The sequence below is a fragment of the Pteronotus mesoamericanus genome, unplaced genomic scaffold (assembly GCF_021234165.1).
Source record: "Pteronotus mesoamericanus isolate MK-2021 breed Mesoamerican mustached bat unplaced genomic scaffold, CSHL_Meso_final contig_94, whole genome shotgun sequence".
Classification (NCBI taxonomy): Eukaryota; Metazoa; Chordata; class Mammalia; order Chiroptera; family Mormoopidae; genus Pteronotus; species Pteronotus mesoamericanus.
Genome location: NW_026555285.1, coordinates 6709491 through 6727001, shown reverse-complemented (window position 1 = coordinate 6727001; position 17511 = coordinate 6709491). Strand labels below are relative to the sequence as shown.

At 37.2% G+C, this 17511-nt stretch overlaps 1 protein-coding gene across 4 annotated transcripts; it reads left to right on the top strand.

The window, feature by feature from the left end:
- The first annotated feature begins 172 nt into the window (after positions 1-172).
- LACC1 (laccase domain containing 1) lies at positions 173-15782 on the top strand. Of its 4 annotated transcripts, none has more exons than XM_054586373.1 (7): positions 173-361; positions 1471-2091; positions 2727-2905; positions 3690-3855; positions 6959-7184; positions 8221-8381; positions 14048-14159. In XM_054586373.1, exons 2-6 carry the CDS (start codon positions 1530-1532, stop codon positions 8378-8380), a joined length of 1293 nt encoding a protein of 430 aa, XP_054442348.1. In that variant the 5' UTR covers positions 173-361; positions 1471-1529; the 3' UTR covers position 8381; positions 14048-14159. The 4 variants fall into 4 exon arrangements, with proteins under 4 accessions (XP_054442348.1, XP_054442346.1, XP_054442349.1 ...); XM_054586371.1 differs by having other exon boundaries at positions 173-540; XM_054586374.1 differs by lacking the exon at positions 8221-8381 and having other exon boundaries at positions 173-540; positions 14048-15782.
- The last annotated feature ends 1729 nt before the right edge of the window (positions 15783-17511 follow it).

The following is a 17511-nucleotide window of genomic DNA, read 5'->3' as shown; positions in this document are numbered from 1 at the left end:
CAGGCAGACCGCCCCGGCCTCCCGCCCGCTGACCGCCGGCTCCAGCACGACGCCCTTCTGGGCTCGGGTTCCTGTTCCTCTTCCCTCCGCTGGGCCGCAGGGAGCGGGCTCGAAGGGCCGCCCTGACCCGGAAATGCAGAGGCGACCGCGGGCGCGGCGCTCGACTCCTCCCAGGACTCCCCGGCGCTGGGGTCGGCGCGCCTCGTCCATCTGGTGCCCGCCCGACACCCCTCAGCCATCTCAGATCCTCAGCCCCTTAAACCCTCAGCCCCGCCGCCTCTGCACCGTGGCTCCGGCCGTCCGCAGACTGCGGGGCCCTCGCCAGGCCGATGCCAGGCGGGGATCCGTCGTCCGAGCTGAGGTGGGCGAGGTGGGCGGGCGTTCCTGCGGCCCACCGAAGCGCGGGGATCGGGCTTTGGATTCCACGTGACAGGCTGGGACTTTCCTGTTTCGGCGGGGCTCCGGGATGGGGTGGGGGTGGGGCAAGTCCTAACAGCTGGCCGCCGACGGAGTCCGCAGGCGAAGGTGGGCAGCTCAGAGGCAAGTACGGGCGCGCTGCCTGGGGTGTGCGTGAGAAGGCCGGAAAGTCCCTAAGGGGTGGGGCGAGGTCAGGGGAGATGCCCGGGCAGGTGGAGATCCGCGCCAGGCCGAGCCCAGCGCGGGGCCCGGCGGGGACAGACACTTTCTGTGGAACTTCACGGCCACCCTTACTTCTCTTAATGTTTTTTAAAACTGGCGAGATGAACTCGAGCGGGAGTCCTGTACGGTAGGGAGTGGAGGTTGGGAGTGGCGGTCCGAGAAAGCCTCGGGCGAAAGGGGTTCCCGGAAGCAGGTCACGAGAATCAGACGGACTGCCTGGTGGGAGGACCGGGTGAGGTGAGAAATCCTCGCGACGGGAAGCAGGTAGGAGGCATGTGTCCTGCAAATCGCAGTCGCTTTGGGGTAATTGCCATACCTGGAGTGTTGTGTCAATCCTGGAAAGTGATGTGTAAGTCGTCTCAGCTTTTATCTCTTAAAAACGCGATTTTAAAGTCCAGCTCCATTTAACGTACTAAATTTAAGGCTCCGTACTTCTTATGAAGGGATGTGATCTAACATGCCAGTTCTATCGGGATGAGTCGATATGTCACCTACGTTAATACCATGTAATTAAAAAACAGGACTTTAAGTCAACAGCGAACCCCCTGTTTAAAATTCACTATATGAAAACAAAAAACGAAACAAAAACAGAGGAATTGTTTTGCTGAGAAGATGTAATTTCAGGAAATAAATGAACAGATGGCTTTGCTTTAATTGTCGTGATTCTTCTAGGACAGTGAATTAGCTTTTCTGGGAGGAGTCTAGAGTTACTACTTTGCTTACATATTTAGATTAATGCAATTCTTTTTTTTAACCCCAGCCACAAATTTCTGTTGTAACTGTAAGAAGATCAATATAATTTTGCATTCTTACTCTAATATTTCTTTACAGGTGATTGGGGAGGGGGACACAAGAGCCTTCTTTGAAGAGCTTTGTACCCTTATTGAAGGATGGCAGAAGCAGTGTTGATTGACCTCTGTGGTTTGAAATTGAACTCTCAGAAAAACGAACATCAGACATTACTGAAGACATTGAATGCCCTTCGGTACCACCATGCTGCCAAGGCCAAGTTCTTTTGCATAATGTGTTGCAGTAACATCAGCTGTGACAGGAATAGTGACCATGATAATTATGAATTAGAAACAAGCAATAGATTATCAGCTCTCTTGAGAGAATTTGAGACTGTTAGCAATCCCAGTATGGCTGCGTCTTTGTATACCATTAAACAAAAAATTGATGAAAAAAATCTGAGCAGCATTAAGGTAATTGTGCCCATGCACCGGAAGACATTAGTGAAGGCTTTCATTGATCAACTCTTCACTGATGTTTACAATTTTGAGTTTGAAGATTTAGAGATAACTTTGATGGGAGGTCTTTTGAAACAGACCACTGAGGTGAACATTACCACAGCTCAAGAACTAGAAGCAATACAAAATGAAATAGAAACATATTTGAGAAGTCTACCAGCACTGAAAGGAGAATTAACCATTATCACATCTCCTTTGATATCAGGTATATAACACATTATCTGTTGTTTTCATCATGCATGTGAAAAACCAGTCGTTCTTTAGAAGTTGTTCACTTCTTTTTTTCCTTCTTTTGTAGACTGTATGGGCTTATGTGCTCATTAGCATCAGTTGCAACATGGGAATGTCATGGATTGCCTTGTAGTGTTAGGGATGTCAAGGGATATCAAAGGATAGTGCCTTCAAAGCCCCTTACATAAATAATTTTGCTTTATTCATACTCAGCTTTAAGGCAAATCCCCAGGCTTGCTTTAAAATAAGGTTTATAACCTTACACATTTCCTATTTAGCAATTCTGAAGCCTTAACTCATTGACATCATTACAGAAGAGTGAAATTTAAAACAATCTTCTTGATTAAATGATATTTACTATGAGCTATATGGTATTGGGAATAACAAAGACAAATGGGACAGAAGGTACCTGTTAAAGAGCAAGACTAGGGAGGGTAAAAGAAAGCAGTGTGTAATAATAATGCATGGAGGTGCAAAGTTCTATAAAAATTAGGTGCCAGATAAATGCAGGTTGAAGTGATCAGGTAAACTCTCACCAAAAGATAGAGTTTGTAATGCTTTTTACAGTGTTTTGTATAGCAGATTTTTAATCTTCACTATCTTCAACAGATATTTTCATACATGGATTTACTACAAGAACAGGTGGGATATCTTACATACCAACTCTCAGCTCTTTAAATCTCTTCAGTAGTTCCAGACGGAGAGATCCTAAGGTAGTTGTTCAAGAAAATCTGCGTAGGTTGGGGTGTGCTGCAGGATTTAATGTGAAGAAATTTTACCGAATAAAGGTAAAATTATGTTTCATATTTTGGAAGACCTAAAATACATTCTTGACTCTGCTAATGACTAATGGACCTTAGTGAAGCTATTTAACTTTTTTCGTCTGGTGTTGTATCTAAAACTTTAGGATAATGCTTATAGTTGTTTTTCTTTGACCTGTATACCATAGCCTAAAAATCAATTCCATATATATATATCTATATATATATACACACACACACACGCATATACTCACCTGGAGCTCTTCATATCTAAAGTACAGTTAACTCTCAGAGAGTATAGTACCACTGCCCTTTTTAACTTAGAAGGAAGATTCCTGAATTGTGGAAAAGAAAAGCCATTAATTTTTAAGTTAACATGAGGAGGAACTTAGGGTACAATCGATGACATAATGCTTTGTTTGTTATGGAATTCTAACTTTACTTGAGTCCAAGAAAAGTAAAAATATCATTGATTTAGTAATTAGTTTCTTTCAATGAATTAGTTCATTGTGGAAAGTACTTCACATAGAGACCTACCCATCTCTGGTAGGAGGTGTTTGTGCCGGGCAGTATTGAATTTTTAAATGTTAAATTCTGCTTTGTTTGAATAAAATATGCAGAGATTATAATACCAAAAGTGAAATGATAAGTAAATTTGGTATTTTATCTTATATAGAAGTGATATATTTAATGAACGCTAGTAATCTTAAACTGGTTATATAACTTTGTACAAAATGAATGCTATCAGAAAAGCTTATAGTATGAAAAGTCCTACTTTCACAACATTTTTATTACACATCTTTGGTATTAGACTGATCATGCCAATGACGTCTGGGTTATGGGAAGGAAGGAGCCTGAATCTTATGATGGAATCACCACAAATCAGAGAGGAGTCACAATAGCAGCTCTTGGTGCTGATTGTATACCAATAGTTTTTGCAGATCCTGTCAAAAAAGCATGTGGGGTTGCTCACTCTGGTAAGTAAACTTAATTAAGCATTTAGGATTTTACTTTTTTGTAGCACAAGAAAAATTACAGTATCTTTCTGGTAGGCATAACAAACAAATAAACAATTACTTTACATGGCGATAAGTATAAATATTGGGTAGTTTCAGCATACTCCTATTACAGAAGCAGATAAAAGGAGTACCTAAGTCAAATTATATGAATCAGTGCAGAATTCTCCCCAGGAAAAGTGGTACCTAAGCTGATTCCTGAGGAATTTATAGGGTTTGGTTAGGTGCCAGTGTTTCTCAACAGGGGTGCTAGTAATAACATTTTGGGCGAGATAATCTTACATGGCAGTTGGTTTGCTTGGCTTTCAAAAATTCCCATTTGTTGTGATTTTTAAAATTTAAAATAACCTTCATGCTCTTCAAACATTTCCCAGGGTGTGGTACTGCTACTGAGAAGCCCAGAAGTCCAGGCAATGAGAAATAGGAAGGTTAGGCATGTTGCAGAAAGGTGTTCATTAAGGTGTAGCAGCATGTGTAAAGGTACGGAGGTAAGAAGAAGTGAGAAATGTTTGGAAAATTGCATTTATTTTAGTATACTAGGGACAAAGAAGGGTTTTTAGATAATGTATTAAGGTTATGGAATTTTGTTTTTCTGGAAGTGTTTTAAAATACCATTTTAGATTATCCAGTGGTTATGTATCTATGTGAAACGAGGGATGATCTTTTGGATTCCTTCTACTTGTAAATCTGTGACTACTTTGCTTTTTAGGCCATAGATAAATAAGAAAGTGGCTGAAGTAATGGAATTGGACAACTAGAAGTCAGGAGTGCTATTTGACATTGCCAAAAGTTATTTAAATTTTGAATCTTAGTTCCTGGATATAAAATGTGAATGTTACTTTTTACTTCTTAGGTTTTGAAATATTGTTTTAAAATATCAAAGATAAAGCTGTCAAAATGAAACTATTAAAAAAAATTAAACATCTCACACTTCCTGATTTTACTTATTTTTTAAAAGATTTTATTTATTTATCTTTTAGAGAGGGGAAAGGAGGAAGAAAGAGAGGGAGAGAAACATCAATGTGTGGTTGCCTTTTGAGCGCTCCCTGCTGGGGACCTGGCCCACAACCCAGGCATGTGCCCTGACTGGGAATCAAACCCAGACCCTTTGTTTCGTAGTCCAGTGTTCAGTCCACTAAGCCACACCAGCCAGGACTGATTTTAAAACTTACTATAAAGCAACATTAATCAAAGCAGTATGGTTCTGGCATAAAGACAGGTTTTTTACACCCCGCCCCCGTGTGTGTGTGTGTGTGTGTGTGTGTGTGTGCGTGTGCGCGCGCATACCAATAAAATAGAATAGAGCGCCCAAAAATAAACCCTTGCATATATGGTCAAATGATTTTTGACCAGGACCTATGGGGAAAGAACTATGTAACAAATAATGTTGGGTAAAGTGGATATTTCCACGCAAAAAAAAAAGGAAAAAGAAAAGGATGGCAGACCATTATCTTATATCACATTTAAAATGGATCAAAGAAGTAAATGAAGAGCTAAAGCTATAAACTCATAGAACAAAGCAAGTGTAAATTCTTGTGATCTTGGATCAGGCAATCATTTTTTAGATATGGCAATAAAAGCATATGCAACAAAATAAAAAATGGGTTTTATCAAAATTAAAAACTTCTCTGCATCAAAGCCCACAGAATGGGAAAAAATATTTGCAATTCATATATCTGACAAGGTTAATATGCAGAGTATATAGAGAACTCCTATAACTCAACAACAACAATGAAAAACCAAGTAACCTGTTTAAAAAATAAGCAAAGTACTTGAGTAGACATTTCTCCAGAGACAATATGCAAATCACTAACAAGCATGTGGAAAGATGCTCAGCATCATTAATAATTAGGAAAATAAAAGTCAGAACCATATGATATATCACCACACACCTTTTAGGGAAGGGATTAACCAAAGAACATATATGCATGACCTATGTACAACAGTGTGGGGATTGCCTGAAGGAGTGGAGGTGGGCCTGGGTAGAGGGGAACAAAGGGCAAAAATTGGGACAACTGTAATAACATAAACAATAAAATATAATTTTTTTAAAAGAAAAGTTTTGGTGAGGATATGGAGAAATTGGAACCCTGATGCACTATTTGTGGGAATGTAAAATGGTGCAGCTGCTATGGAAAATGATATGGTGTTTCTTCAAAAATTTTAGAATATAATTACCATATTATCCAGCAATTCCACTTCTGAGTATGTATCCAAAGTAATTGAAAACAGGATCTGAATAAGATACTTGCACACTGATGCAGTATTCACAATAATGCATTATTCACAATAATAGTAGCATTATTCACAATAACCAAGATGTTGAATCAAGTCAAGTGTCCTTTGATGAATTAATGGATAAGCAATGTGTGGTATATGCATAATATGGATTATTATTCAGCTTTTAAAAAGAAGGCAGTCCTGACTCATGCTACACTATGAATGAACTTTGAAGACGTGCTAAGTGAAATAAACCAGTCACAAAAAGAAAAATACTGTATGATCCCATTTACATGAGGTAGCTGGAGTAGTCAAATTCATAGAAACAGTAGAATGATGGTTACCAGGACCAGGGGAAGGTAGAAAGGAAGATTTATTGTTTAAAACTTGTATAAAGTTTCGATTTTGCAAGGTGAAAAAGTTGTAAAGATTTGCACAACAATGTAACTATATTTAACACTACTAATTGTACACTTTAGAATGATAAATTTTATGTTCTCACAATTTTTAAAGATGTGGGGAAAAAGGGAGGGGGAGAGAGAGAAAAACTAGGAAGGCATAATACCAGTGGAAACTAAAAGTATAAGACATTTTTAAAAGGAAGTGGAAGGGACCCCTCTCCCCCATTAAATGTCTCTCTTATGTTTGGCACTATTTATAGTATACCTCATTTAAAAGCCAGTGTTTTAATTAATTGATTATTTAGCTTAATTAATTTTATGCCTCATTTACTGTTTCTGGACTTGAAAAAATATAAAATGACTGTGCTTATTTTTAACTTAGATAAAAATTAAGGTGAAATTTTGTTGTTTTAATTGGCCTTATCTCTCTTTCTACTTATCAGGTTGGAGAGGTACTTTGTTAGGTGTTGCTATGGCTACTGTGAATGCTATGATAACAGAATATGGCTGTAGTTTGGAAGATATTATTGTCATACTAGGACCTTCAGTAGGACCTTGCTGTTTTACTCTTCCAAAGGAATCAGCGAAGGCATTTCATAACCTTGATCCTGAATGTGTGCGGCTATTTGACTCATCAAATCCCTATGTTGACATTCGTAAAGCCACCAGGTGTGTGTGATTTCATTCCAGAACTGCAAGTTTGCTTATTGCTTCTAAAATTAAAATTAATTTAGAGAACAACTAGTAACTCTTAAAAAAAATTCAGGTGGAAGATATTTAAAAAGCAGACATATACATGTACACAAAAACTCATTTTAAATATGAAATATGTTATCTGAATTTTAATGATAGACATTTTGCTAGCTGGTATCTCAAATTTAAAAGTGAAGATTTAAAAGTGAAGATTAAACTTCATATAGAAAAATTGGCATATACTTTATAGCTATTTCTCAGTGAAATTCTCCTAAATAAACTAGAAGCTGATATTTTAAAATTATTGGTATTAAGTAGAAGAATGTATTTCTTAGCAAAAATATTAGATAATATAAACACATAGTCACTTTCAAGTTTCTTATGGTCCCTTGCAGTTTTGAATTTATGAAATTTTGCTCTTAATAGCTGTTAAAAATTATCTGTCCTTTCAACAAAGGAATATTGATGTCTGATTTGAATCATATATCTGTTCCACTCAGCAAAACCTTGCCTAGATTCTGCCTGATTTAGCACATTAGCAGAAAGGATTGAAATAGATTCTTAAATGTTACTTTCAGAATAAGTATCACTAATTTATAGTCATAAATTATAAAGTCTTTATGGAGAAGCAAATTTTCTGGGAAAAATTTGGAGAAAGGAGATGGGAGGGTCAAATGACTAAAAATCTTGCTCTGTCTGAATTAAATGAATCTTGTCTACAAATACCCTGGTAACTTTAAAGTTTCTTCTAAACTAATTACTGGATTTGGATTATCAAATTCTGTGTCCAGATAGTGTCTGCAAGACAATATGAAAGGTTGTATAGTTCATATAGGTGACAAATGGTGATAAAATCTGCCATTTCTTGACTAGTCCATGTTCTTAACTGAATAACAGTTTGAATTGTTCCAAGCATGTCTTTCCACAAATTCACACCAATATTCATACTTACTTCATATTGCTTTGGCTGTTGGTAAAATAAACTTGTCTTTTGAAAAATCTTTATCCTAAGGATTCTTCTAGAACAGGGAGGAATTCTACCACAAAATATTCAGGACCAGAAGCAAGATCTCAACCTCTGTACATCCTGCCATCCTGACAAGTACTTCTCCCATGTCCGAGATGGCCTTAATTTTGGTACACAGATTGGCTTCATATCAATTAGAGAATGAGGTACAGTAGGTTCTTTCTTCCTTCTCATCAATGTTCCTCTCCCTCTCCACTCTCTCCTCCTTCCTCTTCCCACTCTTCCCTCCCCTTATTTTAAAAAATAATTCTATTTAACTTTACTCCTTTATAGGAAGAATTAAATTTCTACGTTTTAGTGAAGCAACAGTGGCATAAAAGTTACTTTTCAGTGATATATTCTGATATAAAGACCAGCCACTGCTTTTCCTAGTTAATGAAGAATAATCAGGCAGGCATATGTTAAAGGTATTAAAATAATTTATTCTTAAAAAATATTCTGTATGTATGCACTTTATATCTTTTATGTAGTTGACACCTATACATTTCCTATCATAATATCCCATGTGTGTGTGTTTACTCTTTTATTTTTTTTAAATGTTTCATTTGTGTTCATTTCAGTTGTCCCAATTTTCCCTCATTACCCTCCTCTGCCCTGCCCAACCCCCCAACCCACATTGAAACCCCACCTCATGTCCTTGTCCGTGGGTCCTTTATACATGTTCCTTGACTTGACCCTTCCTCTTCTTTCCCCTATTATCCCCCTCCCCCCGACCCCTCTGGCCACTGTCAGTTTGTTCTTTATTTCCATGTCACTGGTTCCATTTTACTTCCTTGTTTGTTTTGTTGATTAGGTTCCCCTTATAGGTGAGATCATGTGATATTTGTCTTTCACCACCTGGTTTATTTCACTTAGCATAATGCTCTCCAGTTCCTTCTGTGCTGTTGGAAAGGGTAGGACTTTCTTCTTTCTGCTGCATACGATTCCATTTGTGTAAATATACAACAGTTTTTTGATCTACTCATTTACTAATGGGCACTTAGGCTGTTTCGAGCACTTGGTTATTGTAACGCTGCTATGAACATTGGGGTGCATAGGTTCTTTTAAATTGGTGTTTCAGGATTCATAAGGTATAATCCCAGTGGTGGAATTACTGGGTCAAAAGGCAGTTCCATCTTTAGTTTTTTGAGGAAATTCCATACTGTTTTCCACAGTGGCCGCACCAGTCTGCATTCCCACCCACAGTGTACTCGTTTTCCCTTTTCTCCACAATCTTGCCAGCACTTGTTTGTTGATTTGTTTATGATGGCTATTCTGACTGGTGTGTAGTAATATCTCCTTGTGGCTTTATTTTGCATCTTTCTCATGGATAGTGATGTTCAGCATCCTTTCATATGTCTCTGGGCTCTGTGTATGTCCTCCTTGAAGAAGTGGCTGTTCAGGTCCTTTGCCATTTTTTAATTGGATTATTTGTCTTCCTGGTGTGGTGTCATGTGAGTTCTTCTGTATTTTGGACATCAAACCCTTGTCCGAGGTGTCATTGGCAAATATATTCTCATATACAGTCAGTTCCCTTTTCATTTTGCTGATGTTTTCTTTAGCCATGCAGAAGCTTTTTAATTTTTTGTAGTCCTATTTGTTTATTCTTTCCTTTACATCCCTTGTTCTAGGGAACATATTGGTGAAAATATTGCTGCATGGAGTATCTGAAATTTTCCTGCCTATATTCTCCTCTAGGACTTCTGTGGTGTCACAGCTTATATTTAAGTCTTTAACCCATCTTGAGTTTATTTTTGTGTATGATATAAATAGGTGGGCTGAGTTTCATTTTTTTGCATGTAGCAGCTGTCCAGATCTCCCAACACCATTTGTTGAAGAGGCTATTTTTACTCCATTTTATGCTTCTGCCCCCTTTGTCAAATATTAATCGACCAGAGAGACATGGGTTTATTCCTGGTTCTCTATTCTGTTCCATTGATCTGTGTGTCTGTTCTTGTGCCAGTACCAGACTTTTTTGATTATAGTACCCTTATAATATTGTTTGATATCAGGTATTATGATGCCTCCTATTTTGTTCTTTCTCAAAACAGCTGAGACTATTTGGGGTTGTTTATGATTCCATATAAAATTTTTAAAAGATTTTCTCTGTTTATTTTTAGAGAGGGGGAAGGGAGGGAGAAAGAGAGGGAGAGAAATATGGACATGTGGTGCCTCTCATACACCTGCAACTGGGGACCTGGCCCACAACTCAAGCATGTGCCCTGATTGGGAATTGAACTGGCAGCCCTTTGGTTCACAGGCCAGCACTCAATCCACTGAGCCACATCAGCCCGGGCGGATTCCATATAAATTTTTGAAATGTTTGTTCTATATCTGCGAAATATGTCATTTGTATTTTAATAGGGATTGCATTGAATCTATTGATTGCTTTGGGTAGTATGGACATTTTGATGATGTTAATTCTTCTAATCCATGAACACAGTATATGCTTCCATTTATTTTTGTCTTCCTAAATTTCTTCAGTGTTGTGTAGTTTTCTGAGTACAGGTCTTTTGCTTCCTTGTTTAAGTTTCTTCCTAGGTCCTCTATTTTTCTTGTTGCTATAGCATGGGATTTGTTTTTTCCTGATTTCTGTTTCTGATATTTTGTTGTTGGTGTACAAAAATGCCTGGGATTTCTGAATATTGACTTTGTATCTTGCTGTTTTGCCAAATTTACTTATTAGTTCGAGTAGTTTTTTGGTGGAGTCTAGGGTTTTTTATGTGTACTATCATGTCATTTGCAAACAATGACAGTTTTACTTCCTCTTTTCCAATTTGGATGCCTTTTATTCCTTTTTCTTGTCTCATTGCTGTGGCTAGAACTTCCAATACTATGTTGAATAGAAGTGGTGAAAGTGGACACCCTTGTCTTTTTCCGGATCTTTATGGGCAAGCTTTTAGTTTTTGTGTGTTGAGTATGATGTTGGCTGTAGGTTTCTCGTATATGGCCTTTATTATGTTGAGGTATGCTCCCTCTACTCCCTCTTTGCTGAGTGTTTTTATCATAAATGGGTACTGTATCTTATCAAATGCTTTTCCCACATCTGTTGATATAATCATGTGAGTTTTATCTTTCCTTTTGTTTATGTGATGTATTATGTTTATGGATTTGTGAATATTGTACCATCCTTGCATCCCTAGGATGAATCCCATTTGATCATGGTGGATGATCCTTTTAAGGTATTTCTGGATGCAGTTTGCCAATATTTTGTTGAGGATTTTAGTGTCTGTTCATCAGTGATGTTGGCCTGTAGTTTTCTTTCTTTGTTGTGTCTTTACCTGGTTTTGGGATTAGGATGATGCTGGCCTCATAAAAAGAGCTTGGGAGTCTTCCCTCTTCTTGGAGTTTTTAGAACAGTTTGAGAGGGATAGCGGTTAGCTCTTCTTTAAATGTTTTGTAAAATTCTACTGTGAAACTGTTCAGTCCAGTGCTTTTGTGTGCTGGGAGTTTTTGATTACTGTTTCAGTTTCACTAGTTGTTATTGGTCTGTTCAGGCTTTCTGCTTCTTCTTGATTCAATTTAGGAAGATTATGTGTTTCTAGAAATTTGTCCATTTCATCCATATTGTCAAATTTCTTGGCACATAGTTATTTTTTGTAATTTCTTACAATTCTTTGTATTTCTGTGGTATTGGTTGTAATTTCCCCTCTTTTGTTTCTGATTTTATTTATTGGGATCCTCTCTCCTTATTTTCTTGAGTCTGGTTAAAGGCTTGTTGATTTTGTTTATCTTTTCAAAGAACAAGCTCCTGGATTTATTGATCCTTTGAATTGTTCTTTTAGTCTCTATGTCATTTAATTTTGCTCTGATCTTGGTTATTTCCTTCCTTCCTTCTACTCGCTCTGCACTTTGTTTGTTGTTGTTCTTGTAGATGTAGGGTTAGGTCATTTATTTGAAATGTTTCTATCTTTTTTAAGTAGGCCTGTAATGCTATGACCTTCCTACTCAGCACTGTGTCCCATAGGTTTTGGACTGTTGTGTGTTCATTTTCATGTTTCCAGAAATTTTTTTAGAAGATTTATTTATTTATTTTTATAGGGAAGGGCGGGAGAAAGAGGGAGAGAAACATCAGTGTTTTGGTTGCCTTTCATGAGTCCCCTACGGCAGACCTTGCCAGCAACCGAGGCATGTGCTCTGATTAGGAATCAAACCAGTGACCCTTTGTTTGCAGGCTGGTGTTCAATCCACTGAGCCACATGAGCCGAGGCTGTTTCCAGAATTTTTTTTTTTATTTATTCCATAATCTCATTGTGAACCCACTCATTGTTTAATAACGTGTTATACAGTCTTCATGAATGTGACTGTTTTTCAGTTTTTTCCTCAATGTTGGTTTCTAGTTTCAAGCCCTTGTGTTCTGAGAAAATGCTTGATATGATTTCAGTTTTCTTGAATTTCTTGAGACTTGTATTGTGTCCTATCATGTGGTCTTTGAAAATGTTCCATGTGCATTTGAAAAGAATGTGTATTTTCCTTCACTGGGATGAAAGGTTCTGTATATATTAATTAAGTTCATTTGATCTAGTGAGTCATCCAGTACCACAATATCCTTGTTGATTTTTGTTTGGATGATCTATCCATTGTTGGCAGTGGGGTGTTACAATCCCTTCCTATCAGTGTGTTGCTGCTATATCTTTCTTGAAGTCCTCCAAGATTTTCCTTATATATATGGATGCTCCTATGTTGGATGCATATATGTTTATAATATTTGTGTTCTTGATGTATTCTTCCCTTGAGTATTATGAAGTGTCCTTCTGTGTCTTTTTATGGCTCTTGTTTTAAAGTCTATTTTGTCTGATACAAATATTTCTACTCCAGCTTTTTTTCCCTGCCGATTTGTTTGGAATATTGTTTTCCAACTCTTCACTTTCAACCTGTGTAGGTCTTTTGTTCTGAAGTGGGTCTCTTGTAGACAGCATGTGTGTGGGTCATGTCTTTTTATCCATTCAACTACCCTATGTCTTTATCTTATCATAATACCCCTTTTTGAAAAATTAATTTTGTGGTGGCAATATTAATTAATAACCTTATATAAGTTTCGGGTATATGACTTTATATACATGAAATGTATATTCCATTTTGTGTTCATTACCCAAAATCTGGTCTCCTGTCACCATGAAAAAATTTGACAGCCTTTATCCTACTTCATTCAATCCCATCCCCACTTTCCCTTTGGTAACCACCCATAGTGTTGCATATGTCCAGAAATGATCTTCTCAGGTCATAACATTCTTCTATCTTTCTTAAAAGTTTTGTTTTTGTTTTTGAGAAGAAATCTTTGCATAAATATTCTAATTTCTAGAATAATAAATCCTCACATACACATACGATTTCCAACTGATTATCTACAGCAGGAGTTGGCCAGTTTTTTTTAAAGGGCCATATAGTAAATATTTTAGGCTTTGTGAGATATACAGCTCTGTCTAAACTACTCAGCTTTGCAGAACAAAAGCAGACAGGAACAATACAGAAACAAAAGGGTGTGGCTAGATTTCGATAAAACTTTTCCAAAAAACAGATGAGGGGCCAAGTTTGGCTGACAGTCTGTAGTTTGCTGACACCTGATCTACATTCTATAGAGCAATATTGAATGCAATTTTATTAAATTATCAATTATTAGACATTTTTTAGAGTTATATAAAAATATTTTATGACATTGATTTAACACTGACCCTTTAGCATATGTCTAATTTTCCTTAAGGTTACTTTTACTGAATTAATATTCTTTTTAGTCTTCAAAATGTCTTTAACAGTTTTACATACAAAATACTTTAACAGACTAAATGATTCTTACCCAAGGGATCTCATATTTGATTTCTATTTATTTTTACAGGTACTTGACTGGATTTTTGCATAACTGTCTCCTACCTCCATCCAAACTGACTGCAAGAGAGAAATTTAGTTCTTTGATTTACTTAATTCTGAAAGGATAACATGGATAATTCATGTTTAGGGTAAATTTTCACCATTATCTAACAATAACTGACCAAACAAAAATCAGTGTGATGTTGGGAACCATCCTGCCTGGTTTCAGGAATTGTAGCCTTGCTGATAGGTGAGGGGGCCCCAAGACTGGAGCTAATCAAGGAGGCCTTGGAAAGATGGGCCACTCAGGAGACAAAACCTGTCCCCCTGGCAGGGGTGCAGCACCTGCCTCCCTGACATCACCCTGCAATGACAGGTAAGACCCCTTGATGGCAAGGACAACTGAAGAGAGGCACAGTCGAATGAGATATCAGGAAAGAACTTGGGGGACACAGAGAAAGGGCAAAAGACCCTCACCCCTCAGCTTTGATATGGCCGGGGTGCTCATTCTATCTGAAAGAAGTCTCCTTATCTCTTGGGGGCTCTGATCCCCCGCCTGGCTCATGTTTGAAACAATACTGGAGACAGCCCTAGACTAGATCGGGCAGTTCCTGGGGGAAATCAGGCCTAGAAGTAAATTATACTCTTTGAAGCATGCCTTGTTTTTCCCTCAAAAGCTATGATAACCAGCTTATGCTGGGAAGGAAATTTACATTATTCACAGAACCAGACCCTAAACCCTTTGATGCTCTTATGTTTATGCTCGCATGTTTAACCCGTCTCCTTTCAGACCTGTGTAAATCGGTGTGTTTCTGCCATTTGTTTTCTTCAAAACATCATCTATTCTCTGTAACCATTAACATACTGATGTAATGAGATCACCTATACATTCCTACTACCTAGCCCCATTGATAACCCTTTCAATAAAAACCTTTGGACCCAGGGGCTCGGGGCCTTCTCCACTCGAGAGAAGTGCCACCCCTTTCCCTGGCAGGCAGAGAGAAAAGTGTCTGGGATGACTTATTTTATTTCCCCATCCGTGATAACCTGGAGGGTACTCTTGTGGGACAGAGTCCAACCTGTTCCTCAGTGTGATGTGTCTTATACATTTTATATAGATGAGGATTATTCTTAAAGTTTGTTCTGTTTGTTACATAAATCAAGAGTAGGTCTGTTCAGTTCAGTATTTATTGGGTACTCTCTATTTATAAGTCATTTTGTGAAACTTGGGTGAAATCAAAATGAGTAAGACTTTTTCCCTTTGAGTGTAATACAGAGGAGGAGAGAAACACTTCTAACACTTAAATTTAATTTTAATAGCAATAGAAGAGTACAGAAGAAGGAAGGATTAATACTATCTAGATGGCAGGATGTATAGAGAAAATATTACAAAGAAAATGACAGATCACATGGGCCTGAAAAATGTATAAGGTTTTGAGAAATGAGAAGCAACCATAACAGACTGAGGTAACACTATGAACTAGAACATGAAACTTTATAACATTCTAGAGAGAGGAGAGTGTGGACAGGAGTTACTGGAAAAACAAGTTAGAAATATTATTTAGGGTCTCACATGCTGTGTCAAAGAGTTTGGAGTTTATTTTCCAGGCAAATAGGCATAAAATATAAGGGAATATTTTTATGTTCTTGACATCACATTGAGGAAGGTTGATAACTTTCCAATTTTTTACTGTGCTTTATTTTGTTTGTAGTCTACAGATTTACAGAGTATTTATCATATTTCACTTTATGTATGAAAATATTCAAAACCCAAATAAAAATTGTTTGAAAAATTGTTAGTGAAAAGTCGTCTTCTATTTACTGAGTGAAAAGTATTGTTCAGAAACAAAGTGACTAGGTTAAGTAATCATATTGTATTGCCTCTCTAGGATCTCTGTCATTCTTAAGCGTTGTATTCAGGTTACTGGGACTTTTAGACTGCAACCACAATAATAATTTTTAGTGAGTTTTGTTTTCAATATAAACTCTGTTACTTACCTGCACATAGGAAATATCAATTGTACTTTTATTTAGAAGAGAAATTAAGTTTGGAGATCAACGGTTCATGACATGATTATTTAGAGGTACTAATTATCAAACTAAAATTTACTTAATTTCAATTTTAAATTGTGAAGAAGGATAGCATAGTGACTAAATATCCTATACACCATTGTTTTATAAAACACATCGAGAAAAGATCTTTCCACTAGGAGGTAGTATTTCTTCAAGTAGCTCTGCTCTTTTTTTAATACAAAGTTGAACCAGTCTTTATCTCTCTATTTACTTACACAGGAAAAAAGGAGAGCATTTAATGTTAATGAATGTGTTTCTCTTTAGATGTAACATTGTAATTCAAGTAGATAAAAGCATTCAGGAACCCTCACCCATCAGGATCTCAGGTCTACGGAATCCCCATTAACTGCTTTTCTGTAGTTGATTTCTTGGGGGGCGGGGGGGGGCTAATTTAGAGAAACTCCGTGTTACATGACAAAAACACAAATAATACCCATAGATTCAGAAGCTGGAAGATGACAGTGCCATCTGAATTACATTATTTTATATCTCAAAGTGGGGTTTCCTATTTGTTTTCACTAGGTTGTCCTTAAGTTAAATTTACAACATAGCCATTTTACTTTTTATGTGAACTCTTTGAGAATGCCACTAGTCTGTGGAAATCCAGCACTTTTTAAATTTTTTTTTTGTATTTTTTCCATTACCACTTAGTCCCCTTATACTCTCCCTCTGCCCCCTCACAATTACCACACTGTTGTCCATGTCCATGAATCAAGTCTAACACTTTAAAAGCACTGCTCAGTTATGTTTGTGTGTGTGAATGATCTCTGTGTGTATGCTAATAGTACACAAAAAATATGTATCTTCTATGTGTGATATATAGCCTCTTGCTCTAGCTAATGTAAATTCACACAAATACATTAGATGGAGTAGAATTATAGACTTCTCTCTAAAATTTTTGTAAACTGTACATTAAAGAATGGGAAATGTGGTCCATATGCTTATTATATGTGTTTATGGACACGGGTAGAATGTGTATATTTTCACTGTAGGCAGTGTTTCTAAACTTGTGATTTCAAAGACAATGCAGCTGCTATAAATAATGGCATTTTTCTGTGCTAGGTTGTTGCTTAATGAAGGAAAAGGAAATCTGCCAGTACTTTTTTCCTAACACATTTAGTTTAGTTTGCATTGAGACAAACTCTACACTCTCCTTAGATGCATTTTCTTTGTAGAGAAAGAAATGCTTACATCACGTTCCCTATGTCTTTATGCCAAGTGCCTGAGGTAAACTATGTCCTCTCTGTATCTGGAGCAAGCTCTTTTATTTAATTTTCAGACAGCTGTGGTATCCAGTTACTGTATTTTATTAAACAATTAAAATTTCCAGCAGACTCTATAGCTCAAAATACCACATTCCTTTCTAACAGCAACAAAAGAAGAGACTCTCATTTCATGGGAAGCATTTGTGGAAAATAA